General features: G+C 34.8%; 1 protein-coding gene across 10 annotated transcripts in view; it reads left to right on the top strand.

The window, feature by feature from the left end:
- The window catches only part of PTPRK (protein tyrosine phosphatase receptor type K), a 571,648-nt gene that overhangs the window by 516,939 nt on the left and 36,952 nt on the right, over positions 1–17,757 (top strand). For 3 of the 10 annotated variants that reach the window (XM_040474590.1, XM_040474588.1, XM_040474586.1), the window contains exons 14-16: positions 11,542–11,680; positions 12,710–12,751; positions 14,737–14,766. In XM_040474590.1, coding sequence (XP_040330524.1) covers positions 11,542–11,680; positions 12,710–12,751; positions 14,737–14,766 — 211 coding nt within the window. The remainder of the gene's footprint in view (positions 1–11,541; positions 11,681–12,709; positions 12,752–14,736; positions 14,767–17,757) is intronic. The other 7 variants (XM_040474593.1, XM_040474592.1, XM_040474591.1 and 4 more) reach the window with 4 other exon arrangements.

Below are 17,757 nucleotides of genomic sequence, written 5' to 3'. Positions count from 1 at the left end.
TGTATGTCCCACATGTAGTAGTCACTATATGGAAGATGTAGTTGCTTATCATTTACAGTGTATCATTTAAAGGTACATTTCCTGTACCTTTGGTTTGAATGTGGGCCAGGGTTATGGCATTATATTATTTGTCTTATTTTCTTACTTCCCCAAGTTAATTTTTACTACTCTATTGTTATCCTCTGATCTCCTTTATTAAAGCTTTATTAAAAAAGCATTTTTTTGGGGCGCCTGGGTGGCGCAGTCGGTTGAGCGCCCGACTTCAGCCAGGTCACGATCTCGCGGTCCGTGAGTTCGAGCCCCACGTCGGGCTCTGGGCTGATGGCTCAGAGCCTGGAGTCTGTTTCCGATTCTGTGTCTCCCTCTCTCTCTGCCCCTCCCCCGTTCATGCTCTGTCTCTCTCTGTCCCAAAAATAAATAAAAAACGTTGAAAAAAAAATTAAAAAAAAAAAGCATTTTTTTAAGTCGACTAGACATCTTCATAATCTCTGAACTCACTTTACTACCTAGTACATAAGCACTGAACCGTCTGCTATTGCTATGCTACACTTGCCCTCATCTCAGTAAAAAAACCACACCTTCCACCTCCCTGTTTTCTTCAGAGAGGTCTTCCCTCACCTTCAAACCTAAAGAGGTCACTGTGTGCTCTGTCTCATTCCCTACTTTAAGTTTTGGCAAAGAACTTCTCAGTGTCAGGTGCTTGTTTACTTGTGTATCATCTGCTTCAGAACACAGGGATGTACACTGCATGAGAGCAGAGATAGTCTCTGTCTTGTTCAGTGATGATTCTTCAGAGCTGGGAACATGCCAGGAACAATAAATAATTTATTTATTAGTGAAAGAAAGGAAACCCAGGCCTTCTTCACGGAATTAAGATGGGTCATGCAGTAGCCACATTATGAAAAGAGCCCAAAAGTCCATCAATTGACAAATGGATAAAGATGTGGTATAGATAGATAGATAGATATAGATATAGATGATATAGATGTGATATAGATATAGATATAGATGTGATATAGATATAAAATAAGAAAAATAAGATAAAAAGAGAAGGAGACAAACCATAAGAGATTCTTAAATACAGAGAACAAACTGAGGATTGCTGGAGGGATATTGGGTGGGGAGATGGGCTAAGTGGGGGGTGGGCACTTGGGATGAGCACTAGGTGTTGTAGGTAAGTGATGGATCACTAAATTTTACTCCTGAAATCATTATTACACTATATATATATTATACTGTATGTTAACTAACTTGGATTAAAATTAAAGAGAAAAAGAGATGGATCATGTAACTTATGACTTAAAAAAAAAAAACTCTTATAACTTCCTCTAAGAACAGTCCCAGATTCCATCTATCCATCTGTGTTTGAGTTTTTATAGGAAGGATTTGATCTAACTATCAATTTCTTTGTGTTTCTATCTCTCCAACTTTACTTGTTCTTTTTGTTAGGTAGTGATTGAGGTTGATACCTCTCTGGCATCTTTCTGTCTCTCTGAGAAGACAGTACTAAAAAATATTCCTAAATAGGTGGCTAATCACTTTTCTCCCAAGCGAAATTGCCAGGTGGGAGTCAGGAAGCATGGGCTATATTGTTATGTGTCAATAGCTAATACCATGACCGTGAAAAAGGCATTTACTTACTCTCAGTTTTTTTTAATCTAAAAATCAGAGTTGGACTGTGGTGCTGAATGATTTTAAGAAATGTTTGAGGATGTCAACAAACTAGATACAATTTCATCCCCTTGTGCAAGAGTCCTGCTTTTGCCTCTTTGTAGTACTTGCCACATTCTGCTAATAAGTACAATGTATAAGTGCTTGGCTCTGCTTCTAGATGATACACACTCTGAAGGAAGAGCATTTGTTCATCTTTGTGGTTTTTAGCCTCATACAGTCTTTGTGCCCCTGAGGTATTCAACAAATACGTAATAAATACTGAATTGTCTCATCAGTATTTCTGTATTTTTAGAAATTAGACTTCTCTCCATTTTCTGTTTATTTGAACTCATATTAGTTATGGTACAGAAATTTAGATTTGGAAAAAGAATTTTATCTGAATTTGATTATATCCATCCTAACCCTTACTGAAGCTTTATTAAGTACCAAGTATTATCCTAAGTATTTTATCCATTTTAATGTGCTTAAGAGAAGGGATGTATCTATCATTTCTATTTTTCCAATAAGAAAATGGAGGAACTCAGTGGTTAAATAATGTACTTCAGGTGCCCTAACTAGTAAGTGGCAGAGCTGGAACTGAAACCATGATCAGTGGCTTTGTTATAACAAAAATATTTAATGCCACCTGATCAGAGTATTCCTTATCAGTATGTTTTCCAGATATGTTAAAGTTCCTTAGCAATTACTGCTATGTAGAACAGTTTTTTTAAAGCATGATTATAGATTTCATAAATTAATTCTTTTAACCTTAGCATGAATGTATTTATTTCCAAAATGTTAAAACTTGAAGCATGCTTTAATGCTACATTATATATGCTTTTATGTAGGCAGTACACTTTGACGAATGATGAACATTTTTGTTATTTATTCATTAAACTGTTGGCCACTGTAAGTCATTGGACATAAGAGATGACAGAGTATACCTCTGCCCTCAACTACCTTCTAATCTAGTATATATTGCAGATTTATTGAAAAAAACATTTGCAACACAATTTTAAATGTAGGTTATGGGCAAATAATTAACTGTTCTTTTAGAGATGAGAGGGTAGTTAAGGATTAAGGTCTTGAATAGCGCTAAAATAAAAATAAAATCCCATGATCTGCCTTCCATTTTCGGATGCCTGGCAGATTAGGTGCTCTGAGGATCTCAGCAGAACAATCATACCTAGGTAGGGCACCTCTTTAGATACATTGCCAGGCTCATAGCACCTAGGAGAGGTCTCTAAGGACTCAATAGTCTGCCTCCGCCCCCGACCCCCCTCCAAAAAAAAAAGTGGGTGAATAGTATTAAGAACAGTGAGCAATAGGTAGAAGGAGAGGTTGGTAGTCCCAGAAAGGGATGCTGAAGCTATATTGTCCTTGAAACACAGGTCCTCAGGCTGGTAACAAGGGGGTTACCCTGCCTGGAACTCTCACATAGAGGCGGTATTCTTGAGGAGTGCAGAGGAGGTCTGAGTCCTTTGGTACCTCATGGTTACTGGCAGAAGGTGATGCAAGTTCTTTTGTAGATGAAAGCATGATGAATTGAGGCCCGCAGGATTCCCATAGACTAACATAAAGCAATTAACTCACAATCAAAGGTCACCGAGCATTCCTGAGAGTAACTCACTGTTGAGAGTTAGCAGAAACAACAGATCTGCCTCCCCAAAGGACTGCTGCGATTGGGATTGTCACATTCAGAATACCAAAGAGCTGTGTACAAAATAGTCAAAGAAACAAAATGCAAATCATAAGGATTAGCAAAATACTCTTAGGAGTCACTAAACAAAGACCCATTTGCAAAGAATCAAATGAAACCTTTAGAAAGAAAAAGCATAATTTTTCAAATTTTAGAAACTCTTTGGATGGACTGCATAGCAGCTTTGACAGAAGTGAAAAGATAATTAATTTATCAGCTGAATTTTAATCCGAAGAAGTTACAGCAAAATATAAAGGCAAGCCAAGATGCTAAGGAAGAGGACCAAGCATGGGAACATGCCCATCATATATTATAACATATTACAGAGCTGTGGTAATTCAAACTTTATCATATCAGCACAGAATAAGTATATTACCTCTAAGAAAATAATGGAAAATCCGGAAACAGAATTCATGCATGTGTGCAATTTGTATATGGCACAAAAGTGGTTTTGTAGATCATTGGATCAATTCAAAAGTTGCCCACAGATGACTGGAAATTTATTTGAGGGGGTGGGGGTTAGCGGGGAGGCTTGAAATACTTTTCTAGTGTATATCACACTCAGAAAGCAATTTCAGGTGGATCCAGGATTAAATATGAAATGCATAGTTTTAAAAACTTTAGAGAGAGAGATTGTTGATATAAATTCAAATAAATGATTGATATATTTGACTATACTGAAATTAAGAACTACTATTCATCAGGATATCATAAATAAAGTGAAAGGAAAGCCGCCCAATCGAAGATATTTCTAATAAATAACTGACAAAGGATTAGTATCGATACATGAAATAATTTATAATAATACATAAACCAATAAAAAAAAAAGATGAAAATCAAATACAAAAAAAAGGGGGCCAAAATTATGCACTAAGCATTTCAGAGCAGAGAAGAAATAGGTATAAATATTTCAAATACGTATCTCAAAAGATAATTTCAATAATCAAATGCATATTAGATATCATTCTCTACCACTAAATTGGCAAAAATCACAAAGTCTGGTAATGCAGAGTGTTAAGATGTAATTCAAATGGAGTTTATGTGCACTGCTGGTAGATATATAAATTCGTAATAATTTACTGTTATCTTATGAAGCTATTTGCAATCATGTAATAGTTGCAGTCCGCTGGATAAACCCACGGGGCCAGTTTGCCATGGCAGAGTATTTGGAGAAGGGCTGGTGTTTTTGTATGATTAGGGTATGTGATAGCCTAAAGGAATTGTCAGTAGATGAGGTGGAAAGGGTTGATTAGAGTCTAGTTTTTAAAGGCTCTGTATGTCATACCAAGAACTTCTGCCTTTCCTCTTCAATGGAAAGCAGTGAAAAAAGTCATTTAATCACATCTGCATTTTAGAAAACTCATTCTTGCGTCAGTATAAAGGATGAATCTGAGGCCTTGTAAGGGAAGTAGAAAGGCTCGGTGAAAAAGCTAGATGAAAATGGAAATGGAGAATTAAGGGCAGATTTCAGACGTAATGTAGCAGAGACACCTAACTGTGTTTAAGAAGTCGGGGAACACACAATTTACCCAATTGAATACATTTAACTGAATGAAAAGCTTAATGAAAAATTCACATGTAAAATATTTGACCTTCATTAAGTTGTTGTGAGGCAAAAAATATTGTACATGTTTTTTAACCTTTAAGCACATTCCTAAAATGTGATGCTTCTTTTATTGCTTTTTTTAAAAAAAAAGTCTTTCTATAATTTCTTCAGGATTTTATGTAAAACTTAAACAGTGGTTTTAAAATTTAAAAAAATAAGAGAATCTAAGACTGCAAGAAGAGGCCTTAAGCAGTGTGAAATTAACTTCAAGTATCTGTACCTGTATTTCATAGTTGTTTAAAGGCTATATGGACTTCTGAACTATTATTTTCCATATCAGAAATTTTCAGGTAACGCCCGTATCTTTATTAAACAAGAATAAACTATATTTTAGTTAACCACTTAAACAAAATATGTACTATATAGCTGTTTTCATTTTTCACTAAGACCCTGTTTTTTATTGTCAACCATCTGAGAGTGGACACGTTGCCTAAGATCCTATGACATGATAAAACAACAGGACTTCAAAGAATCATTGAGTTAAATAATGCATGCTTCAAGATGCCCGTAAGGCTTAGATGTCCAATGTGGCAGACTGTTTAATTAATAACATGGACTTTACAAAACTCACCATTGTATATCTATACAACAGATTGCTAAGATTTTTTAAAAACTGTTTTCTAGCAATGTCAGTTTCCCTATTCATAGTTTTTAACTTTTATGTGATGGACCCAAAGGGCTAACATCTGGGCCATCTCCACCCAGGAGGGTAGCATCTACCACTACTTTCAGTACCAGTTTTCACATTTTATAGAAACTTTTCCCATCATATGTCACTTAATATTCCTAAAAGCTATATAATATAGCCACTGTTATTTTTATTTTATAGATGAAATATTAACTCAGAGATGCTAACTTGCTAATTTGATGTCACACAACGAATAAGAGAAGGAGCTGAGAATTAAAATAGGGCCTTACTGATACTAAGTTTCTGTACTTTCCATGACTCTGGAATTTCCCTACACTCTGGTTTGGTGGTAAATGGTGGCAGATGGTAGAAGCAGTTAACTTCATGAAAGAATGGCTAGCATAGGGGCTAGAAGTTTCTAGAGACAGTTCAGAAATGTGTGCCAACCTCCAAACAAGATCTGCATCTGATCAAATCTATCCTTATGTTTTCTCAGAAGACAAGTGATTTTCTGTGTGCCAGTACATCTACCGAAGGCAGCCTTAGTGTCGTTCTTGTATTTACTCAACCAGTCCTTTCCAGGTCCAGCTGGAAATGCAGTGCTATGCAAAACAAACATGGTCCCTGCTTTTATGGGCTCTATCTTAACAGGAATGGGAAGCCATTGGCAGTTTCCCATCAGTGGAGTGACATGATACAGTTGATACAGTTGAAGTCACGGACATACTATGTTGCCACACTGTGAGTTGATGTGGAATAGGAAGAGATAAAAAGAGGTGACTACTGTGTAAACTGGGTTATATATGATGTTGATCTGACTTCAGGTAGTAGCAGTAGAGATGGGAAAAGTAGACCCAAGAGATACTTAGGAAGTAGAAGTACTTTGTAACTAATTGCATGAGAAAGAAAAGTAATCAGTCATCTTGTTTGACCAGGATAATTCCAGTGTTTCCCTTTGGTCCTGTCACAATTATTTTACTTTCAGAAGTATCCCAATTTGGTTTATACACTATGTATTAATCCTGGAAATGAGAGGGAGAAGAGGAATTTGGCCTCGGTGTTTGTCTTGAAGCCCTGCGTGGATAGTTGAGCTAGTTACTGAAAGGGGGTTCACTGGAGGAGGAAGTGGTGTGAGCATGAGATGGAGTTCCGAATGGAGAGGATGTGTCTAAGGTGTCTTCACTGAAGGGAAGGCATTGAAGGGAAGGAATCAGATGGCTGCATGGGTCAGGAGTTCAGCTCAGAGCCCTGACCCATGGTTAGAGATACATTTTGGAGCAATCAGCATGATGGCAGCTGAAGTGATAGAAGTGGATAAAAGTGGATAAAATCACCACACCAGAAATGTCAAGAGGGCCAGTTCTCTGAGAAACTCAAAGCGGCACCTATTTTTAAGGGAAACAAGGAGGGGCTCACAAAGGAGATCTAGAAATGGGAAGGCAGGGTAATACGAAAACTCAGAGATGAACAAGTATTTGGAAGCCCTAAGAGAGGAGGGTCACAAAAAGGAAAGCGAGCAATGTCAGATGCTATCAAGAGATTGCATACAATGAGAAAATTGTACATTGGACTCAGCAATTAGTAAGTCATTAGCAACATTGGTGATGGTGGATTGGTGGCATTGAGAGACATAAGCTTGATGATAGCATTTAAATTCATGCTTGGAAGTGAGTGTAACAATATTCAGAAACATAGCTGAGAAGGAAAGAGAGCACTAGTGAAATACCTGGAGAATTTGCGGTAATTTATGGGATGATGATGTCTCTAATGCTGCTACAAGATCACCTGCTATATTGTAGTCAGAGGCTTCTACCTCTAGTATCCATCTTGAAAATAAATCGAAGAGTGTTTTTACATGATCACAGCTTTTAAATTTAAGTAAATTTGTGTATTTTGGCGGTGTTTGTGTATTTTTTAATCTGTATCTTTTACCTAAACTTTTTAGGTAAATTATTTTTAAGTAGTGGGAGGAAGGACACCGTTTATAAAGTTACCTTAACTATGTTGCAAAATCAAAAAAATTCAACTCATGGGGCGCCTGGGTGGCGCAGTCGGTTAAGCGTCCGACTTCAGCCAGGTCACGATCTCGCGGTCCGTGAGCTCGAGCCCCGCGTCAGGCTCTGGGCTGATGGCTCAGAGCCTGGAGCCTGTTTCCGGTTCTGTGTCTCCCTCTCTCTGCCTCTCCCCCGTTCATACTCTGTCTCTCTCTGTCCCAAAAAATAAATAAATAAACGTTGAAAAAAAATTAAAAAAAAATTCAACTCATAAATTTGCTCAATAAAAATGAAATACTGCCTTCATTTTTTTCTCACCAAAGAATTATGCTGCCTTTGGCTTCAGAACAATGGGAACTCTTCGAATATTTTTTGACAGATAAAAAAAGGAAAAGATTTATGGCAAAGGAAAGCATTTCTGAAAAAGGTGTTCCACATTGCCTTTGTGTATGTGCATAAATTATAAACAGGACTCAGGGGTGTAGTCACTCTAATAGCTTTTTGCTCTCTTTGAAGAAAATAGAAAATGCTCACTTTGGGGTTACTGCTGTGTTTCCATTAATGAATCTTCTAAGCTTGAATGATTTTAAATAGGATATTTATGTTCCTTGGTTCTAAGGCCAAGAACTTAGAAAACTATGTGTGATTAAAGTATCTAAAGTAATAAATTTATGCAGACATTTAATAAAAAATATTGTTAGTAGTAATAATAATAATAAATGTCACAGCTAAAGACTTTAAGGAGGATTCACAGTCCAGGGAAAATAGCCACCAAATCATATGTTCCTGGAGAATTTGATTAGCCTTCTATACTCAGGTTTAATAATGATGTTGAAGCATTGGTGAACAAGTCTGCACAAGAGTTGTAATCATGACAGACAAGCACCCTTGCTTCATCTAAATGAATGAACTTGGTGGGGTTTTTTATAACTGCTTGGGAAAAATTAATTGGAGTCCAGTATTTAACAAAGACATGTCTGTAGACTATGACTTTAAAGTAGTAACACTGTTTTACATAATAAGTTATAAAAGTTTCCCTACTTTGCACCCTGAATACACTTGCAAAGTTAGCAGCATCTTTGGTCAGAAATGTGCTTTTAGATTTGGCTTTTTGTTTCTGGAAATATGTTTAGGTTAATTCATCAGCAAATCTACATTATTTAATAAGACTCTTAAAAAACTCTTCAGTCTCTGAATTTGAAATTATTTACCACTCACCTTTATGTCATTTTTATTATTTAATTACTAAACCCAGCTAGTGTTAAGGCTGACTGTTCATACTTCATGATCATAGTTTATATTTGCACCTGTGTATCTTCTGAAGGTTGTCTGGCGGGCTTAGCAGTTCTGAAGATTTTTATGAAATATATACTACTTACGGCATGATATCTGTAGAAAAGTATCCCATAATAATATGTGTTTTGTCAAAATAGTGTATTAAATATATATTTAACTCATGGAACAGGAACCGATCTTTCAAGGGTTTCAAAAACATTTAATTCTGTGAGATAGGTCAGATCACAAAGCAATCATTATCGTTACCCTCTGAAAGCCAAGTGTAACCTAGAACCTATAAAGAGTAAGCATTAATTACTGAATAATGATGATATGTTGCATGCACTAAAGTCTTTTCTAGGGATTTCTACATCAAACATTCTGTCTGTTTGAAGCAGGAACTTTTCAGTGCCATTGAGAATTACAAACAGGATATATTCTCTTTAGCTTTATATCCAACTTTGAAATATATGCCACCTGATTTCATATACACTGCTATGTATGTACCTCTAAGATTCTTCTCGGGAAAGAAGAGGTATCCAGTATATTTAATATGTACTTTGATGACTTGAAATATAACGTGTAGTTTGAAATGTGGTAAGCATTGAACTGCTTCTATGCATAATTAATGAGATTGGAAATTTCCTGAAGCCTGGATACATGAAAGTGTCAAGTCAAAAAGGAAAACTCCCTTGCTTTCCGGAAGAAACAACCTGAAGGCTTGCCTTTCCTACTTGAGAATAATAGTTATCAAATACTGGTCTATAGGGAAGTTTTATTCTACCCAATTGAAATAAGATAAATTAAGACAGTTATAGGGAATTGTTTTACAAAGTTAACTTTCTCTAACACTTTTCTTCAAACTATGTTTTCTACTGGTTTTACTTTAACTTACCATTTTATGAAATGACATTGATGTCAGATATGTTAGTTCTCTTTAATTTCCTACTTGGAAAAATTCACAATTAGCAGCCTTTTATCTGTCTCTTTTGGGGAGGAACTGTGGCTGGTTGAGAATCTGGAGCAGATATTTAGATGCAGAACCCGGAGCAAAAGCGCAGGGAGGGGTGCAGAAGCCAGCACAGAAACGCTAAAGAAGCAAGAATTGAAATATAGACATATACCTAACGTTAAAAAAGGAATTTGTAAATTATCCATTGGAAAGATATGAGGTTAGGGGTGCCTGGGTGGCTCAGTTGGTTGAGCGTCCAGCTTCGGCTCAGGTCATGATCTAGCAGTTTATGAGTTTGGTTTGTGAGTCCGAGCCCTGTGTGGGGATCTTTGCTGACAGCTCGGAGCCCGGAGCCTGCTTCGGATTCTCTCTCCCTCTCTCACTGCCCCTCCCCTGCTCACACTCTGTCTTTCTCTCTCTCTCAAAACTAAATAAATATTTAAAATATATATATGAGGTTAGATTTAGGGGTTCATTTGTTCATTAAGCCACGGTCTCCTCATACTGTGGTGGATGCTTTAAGGCAATTTCCCAAATGTGCCTAATCCTACAAGTCAGCCATACTCCTGACACACAGATTCTTAGCAGGAAGGGCCCTGGATCTGGAAACATTGAGAAATGCTGTTTTAGAAGATAAATGTGTTAGATTTTGTCACTGTGCTTATGCCATTTATAATCTATCCTTATCTCTCTAAGCCTCAATTTTAGTATCTGCAAAATGTAAGTTTTCGAGGTTAATAAGGTGAAAATACCTTCAGGGGGTTAATGGAGCTTGTAAGTTGACTAAGGTGTATATACCTTTCTCAGTGCTTATTTTTATTTTTGAGAGAGATGGAAAGAGAGCCCACGTGAGCAGGGGAGGGCCAGAGAGAGGGAGACAGAATCCCAAGCAGGCTCCACACTGTCAGTGCAGAGCCCAACATGGAGCTTGATATCATGAACTGTGAGACAATGACCTGAGCCAAAATCAAGAGTCAGACTCTCAACCGACTGAGCCACCCAGGAGCCCCAGGTGTATACTTTTGACTGTGTGTATATGGGCTTTGAGAAAGACGGAAAGTTAGAGGATGCAAAGAATTTTTAAATAAGAATAATAAAACAACTTTATCTTTTCAAAGTTCTGTTTCCCAAGTTTATTATCTGGGTTTTATTTTTAAAGAGAATATGAAATATTCCTTGATGTATTTGTTTTTCTTTTCTTGCAAACCACGTATTCCTTTCAAATCTTATATATCAAATCATAAACTGACACTTCTACCCGTTAGACGAAGCACTATTTAACCCAACCCGTTGTGTCCCAGACAAGTGCAATTGACAGGTGCCAAACACAGCACCATGCTCTTGAGTTCAGAAGTGTTTGCTGAGTGAGCCAGCAAACAAATGAATCCCTAAATCTGACCCCATCTCTTTGCATGTACTATTGGCTAAAAATCTTGGTGTCTGACTTTTAAGGACATTTGGAGAAAAAATAGTACCATTCCCTTTGATAATTATTGCTAGGTTTTGTTTTATTTTCATGTGTTAACAAAACCCCTATTCAGGAGGCTTTCCCCTTATCTCGATCCTAAATCCCTTATGCCGTAGTTTAGCACGCTTCTGTATTTATATATCCAGGTTATTTTTATTCAAAGAAAATAAACAAGTTGTCTTTTTGTAGTAATTTTTGGCCAGCACTAATTTTCATCTCTGGGATAATTAGCTGCTTTCAGTAACTTATTTTTTAAATTCATTTAGCAGCAGCAACAGAAGAACCAGAAGTGATTCCAGACCCAGCCAAGCAGACAGACAGAGTGGTGAAAATAGCAGGAATTAGTGCTGGAATTCTGGTGTTCATCCTCCTCCTCCTAGTTGTCATACTCATTGTAAAAAAAAGGTAAGAACTGATTTTGTTCTGTCCCATTAACCTACCGTTTATGTCACTAGCTTTCAGATACTTTTTTATTTCCTTAAGCTCTTTTAAAATAGAGCAAACAAGAAGATGAATTGAATTTTGACCATGTTGCCAGCATCTGAGTCTATTTCTCCTGCTTGTTAAAATAAATTCTTATTGGTTCTTTGCAGTTTAATTTTGCACTTAAACGTATCCTTCTTGTCAAGTTAACTTTGAAATTAACGTATGGTTTTAAATTTCTCAAATGCAGAGACATTTGAGATAGTCATTTACGTTATATTTTGAAATCTTATTTGCTAAGAATGGGAAAAGCATTTATTATGATACTTGAGTTATGGTCTGAATTATTTTGTACTCTTACTCTGTTTTTCTAAGTGTTGGCTACAAGTAATATATGAGAAGAATCTAAACATTATTTTGTGAAATTGTATATTAAATATTCACTGACTAAATATTTCAGCACTTTAGTATGAAGAGTCTTTTTTTTTTAATTGAGCATTGGTCTTTTATACAATATCAACCAATATCGCCATCTTCTGGAATTATATGAGGATATTAAGACCTACTGGAATTTAAACCGAGCTCTGTTCGGGAGATTAAAGTATACTCCTGCTGAAAAACATTTCAAAGTATACAGTCTTTACAATTTGACCTTCTTTCCATTCTATAAAATGTCATTGTCTGTAAGGCATTGTCTTAGAAACTGATACAACTCTCATGTCTTTCCAATCATATGTTTCAGATAATACTTCAATTTGGGAGGACTTGTAAACAAGTCTTTACATGCAGAGTACAGTCCTAAAGTAGTTTTGTGTATAGAAGTGTTTGCAATTTATGAATTATATTGAGTATTAAATGATACTGCTTACATTACATTAAATCATAGACTATTCGGATTGTTTTGTACTCAAAATAAATCATTAACAATATAGATAAGACTCATACTACATGTTTAATCGTTCCATCAGAGTTTATTTTAATGTATTGCCTCTTTACAATTATCCCCTGGAGATATATATGTTGGAGAAGACACAGCTGCATTAGAAACATTAGGTATGCATTATAGTGTTTTGTGTTAAATTAGCTCCATACGTGCTTTCCCTAACAGTGCTTTCTCTTTTTGCTGTTGTCTACCTCTGTGGTTGGAGAATACATCATATTTGAGACAGGAATACTTAAGTATTTCAGTAATACAAATTTGCCAATCAAGACCAATAAAATGACTGATTGTAACCTTCAGATCTTATGTCTCTATTTAGTTTAAATTTATATTTGGAGAGTTAACTAAACTGCTTAGAGAGTTAACTAAACTCTGCTTCAGGATTGCAACTATTCCAGTCCCTTCGGATCAGAAATGAGAGCATGAAATTGGTCTGATTATGTCCTCACTCAGTTAGAATTGGGTTAAACTTACTGGTTTTATTTGTTATTATTCAACACTTATTTGTTATTGTAGCCTTCCTTATCCATGGCCCTCTGTTTCATAAATTACAACAACAATAAAAAAATTGAAACATACATTTCTTAAAGTATACCAAAACAACCTCTAAGCACGATTATACTTGTGTGGGTAAAATGCTCTGACAACTGTCTAAAATTGCATAATGTAACAAATTCTTTTTCTGGTTCATATTTTAAGTGGATGGCCTCTCTATTAAAATGCTTAATGTTTGAGTTTTCATAATTATGCATTAATTGATTGTCTTTTAATAGAAAGTATGCCAGGCCTTTTGTTTCTCTTCCTCACCACTACCTTCATGACTAGGAAAAGTGCAACTTTATAGATAGACCAAGTTACGTATTTAGATCTATTTCCTTCTGATAAATATCATAACTAAATTACTTGAATCCCTTATCTAAGCAACTTTGTAATGACTTTCACTCATATGTAGTATGTCTCACATGTATCATGTATGATTTAATCACAAATATGTTTCTTACACATACACATAGATTTTATAACAGTATTGCATAGCAGCAAAGCTTAATCAATTCTAGTATATAATGTTTCCCTTTTAATACACAAATTTATAATAAAATAATGGAAAAGCAACTATTTTTAGTCTTTCATGATCTTTATTTTCATGGGAAATTAAGTTTCTCAAGACTTTATCCCTCACTGGGAATAATCTACATAGGTATATTTCTCATGTTGAAAAAAAAAGTTCTATGTATTTTTGGGTTTTGTGTAAAGATATGGTTTGGAATTTAATTTAGTAAAATTCTACAGCTGAGGGTATATATAAAGTAAGTTTTTAGGCTAAGAAAAGGGATAGTGCATCTTTCAAATCGCAATGTCATTTTTTTTTAAACGCTGTTGAATTATTTCCAAATGTTTGCCATTTTTTCCATTGGTTTTGTATTATATTTTAAATGTGCAGCATGAACACATTATTAATTCCCAACATAAACTTGAAATTATGTTTCAATACAGTAAATGTTTGTGTATGATATCGTGATCACATACATCTACTGTGGAAATATCTTTGTGTATATATAGTGTATGGGGCATATGTATATTCACATAATATATGTATGTACCTCTGTACCATTAAGATATAATCACCTGTTTAGAAATCTAGATGTCACTGCATATATTCTATATGAACCTAATAGATATTTACATTTTGTATCTCAAGAAAACTAGTCAAATTAGTGTACAAGTTCTATACACAGCTATTCCATCCATCATGGCTTTTCAATGGTAATGGATAATAGTATGCTTAACTGCATGTTGAAATACACAATCCATTTAATTTAAATTTTTTCTGGCAGTAAGAGAAATATCAGCATGCTATTTTTTCCAAATTATGTATTTTAAATTTTATTTTCTATTGCTTATCTGTCTAATTGCATGGCAAAAAAAATATCTAACAAGTGCATGAGCAAATGGAAATGCAAACCAAAAAAAACATGACTTTTATTTTATTTTATTTTATTTTTTAACGCACATTTTTCTGCTTTATTGAATGTGACAGAGTCACGCTTTTCATTCACCATTGCTTCTCTTTTTCCACTGTCTGTGATTTGCTTGCCAGGAGGAGCTACTATTCTTACTCCTACTACCTGTAAGTAGAAAATGGGTGATATACAACTTTACCTGTGTTAAAGATGCAGTATCCCTTTTCAAAAAAAAAACAAGAACAAAACAATTTTAACTGTTTGTGATTTGGGTGATATTTTCTGGACTCTAAAACTATAAAGTTTATCCATTAACTTATTTTGTTAATCTTTTTAAAAAGGGATATTGTATTTCTGTATGTTCAGCTACTTTTATTTATAATTTTCCGCTAGTAGCTTTAGACTAAAGCCCAAAACATCATTTATTTACTTAAGTCAAACCTGTATCTTATAAACATGATACCTCATACTGCAAATCAGGTCAGGTCCGACTGTGATAACATCTCTCTCCACATTTCCAGGAATCCAGGATGGGTTATAACTTTCAGAAGACCTTTGATCTGGTCATCTAGGCAAGCAGTATGCTCTTATAAAAACAAATGGATAAAGTGATAATGTTGCAATGACAAAGAAACAAAACATCTTCTTAGAAAAGAAAAATCAAGTTCATTTATTATAACTTAAACAGGACAATGATTTTGTAAAACCCAAGACCAAAAAGAACCCTGTCATCCTACACAAAATATACCAAAGTGTCCATGTATTTCCTTTTTATCTTCCAAACACTTAGCTCAGCAACTGTACTCAAGTATGGAATGTTAGTTTGAGTGAGGACAGAGAATATTTCACTCTATTTCTCTAGTCACCTTCAGTTTATTACCTTAGATGCCAGGGTATTCATCCAATCCAAAGGAATGATGTCAAAAGTATTCTTGGACATTGCCTGATCGACAGTTGATTCACCAACTTTTAAGGCTTAAGAATTGTGATTAAGTATGTTTGGGGGGCATTTATCTGACAGTATTTATTTTACTAGACAAATTTAAGTAAGTTTTACGATAAAAATTTTTAAGCGTCTCAGTGACTCTATAACAGAGATCTGCCAATATTTTAAATATTACAAACGCTTGGCTTCTTATAATCTGCTGAAACAAGCAGGTGTAAACTAACAGTGCTCTTAGCTTATTGTGATGAATCATAATATCCTTGTTAAATCACGTTTGATGAAGCCAAAGGTAATTAACTGTACCATTTCATACAATTATGGAGCACTTCTCCTCTTTTATAGCCCACCCATATATCCACCTGCAGAAGTTTATGCTGTTGGCTGCTTGGATAATGAAAGTCATTTGCACATCTGTCAAACTCAAGTAGTTGTAAAATGAATTGCTTAACTGTCCTGAAGTGCACTATATTTATATTTATACTTTATATTTATATTTATATTTATATTTATATTTATATTTATATATAAAATGTTGGTTGTTCAGAGGGAGACAAATCATAAAACATAAGAATCAGTAAGTATTTATGAGAATGTCAGTAAGCTTACCATTAACCATTGATGTATCCGTAATGTTAGAATGGGATTGCCTTTTTAGTGGATGGATAACATTTCTGTATGCTAGGCTATCTAGTAGGTTATGGTCCTATTATTACTATAATACTTAGGACAATTGGCCATATCAATCATAATTTGAAAAATGTCACAGATATATGATTTTAAAAACTGCTTAAACATACCTAATCTAAATCTAAACATATCTAATATAAACATACCCAACCTGAATCAGAGAATTTTTAAATAAAAGCAAATAAATAAATTGGAATACAATTTAAAAGAAAACCAGTTGTGATCTTTAGCTAACATTCATTGGCATCATCATAGTGACTGTCACTCATGATCAAAACCCTTAACTCTAATGTTATTTTTGTTTTGTAATAACCTGAATTAAAGCCTACCTCACAGGGTTGTTGTGAGGGTTAAGGTATAAAGACCAAGTTGAGAATGCATGGCTGGCAGATATTAACAAAGGTCAAATGCCCCCATAATTTGTCATCTAACAAAGGCTTGTGAATCTGAAAAGTCTTTCATTGCCATGAAAACTTTTGTTGTGCATTTGACAAATTAATTTTTCTTATTTATCATTAATCACAAAATATATATAATTATATGTGTTTTAAACTAAAGCCTCAAAGTTTAAACCTGTCTTTTCTAATTGGTTTGAAGTACCCATCAAATTTTTAACATTATTTTTAATCCACATTTCCAGTTATGTTATTTTTATAAAGTTCAATCTCAAAATTTTTGAGGAATGAATTCATTCTTCTTGCCCAAGAAACAAAGATTGGAAGTTATTTCTTAAATTGTTTTGTTTTTACTGTTTGAAACACTTTTAAGTGGCAAAACGTTTGTGCTATATTCACATTCTTCTTCTCAAATTTGTAACAACTAATGTTTAACTCCTAGAGCCAAGTAGACACTTCTTCATATTATGGTGCACTTTGTAATGTGGAATTAAAAAAAATATATCAGCAACTGTATATAGTGTGACAGCGTAGGCTTTGAAACCAGATTATTCTTCACTGCTTATTAGATATATAACCGTGGGCAAGTTATTTAACTTGGCTGAATCTCAATAAACTCATCTATACAATTAGAATCAGTGGGTTGATCTGAGAATTAATTGAGTTAACAAATGAAAAGTGCCAAGCATATAACAGTCCTATTTCATCCATTCAATAAGTATTTATTGAGTGCCTGCTATGTGCCAGAGACTGCTGTACATGTTAGCAGTAATGGTCCTTCCCTCCGTGGAATACACAGTGGGGAAACAATTAAAAGGGTATTTGCACTGATACATGAGTGTTGTTATAGTCAGAAAACATGGTGTTATAAAAATAACCTGACAGGGAAACCTAACCTGAGACAAGTTGTATTGAGATCAGAGAAGCCTCCCTGATGCAGTGAGACAGAATAGCTTCTTTTATTCTATTCTATTCTATTCTATTCTATTCTATTCTATTCTATTCTATTCTATTCTATTCTATTCTGTTCCGTTCCGTTCCGTTCCGTTCCGTTCCGTTCCGTTCCATTCCATTCATTCTATTCTATTCTATTCTATTCTATTCTATTCTATTCTATTCTATTCTATTCT

Source organism: Herpailurus yagouaroundi, unplaced genomic scaffold, assembly GCF_014898765.1.
Source record: "Herpailurus yagouaroundi ecotype Mexico unplaced genomic scaffold, PumYag 139, whole genome shotgun sequence".
In the NCBI taxonomy this organism is placed as follows: domain Eukaryota; kingdom Metazoa; phylum Chordata; class Mammalia; order Carnivora; family Felidae; genus Herpailurus; species Herpailurus yagouaroundi.
Note: the sequence above shows the minus strand (reverse complement) of the source record. Positions and strands in the feature narration are given on the sequence as shown.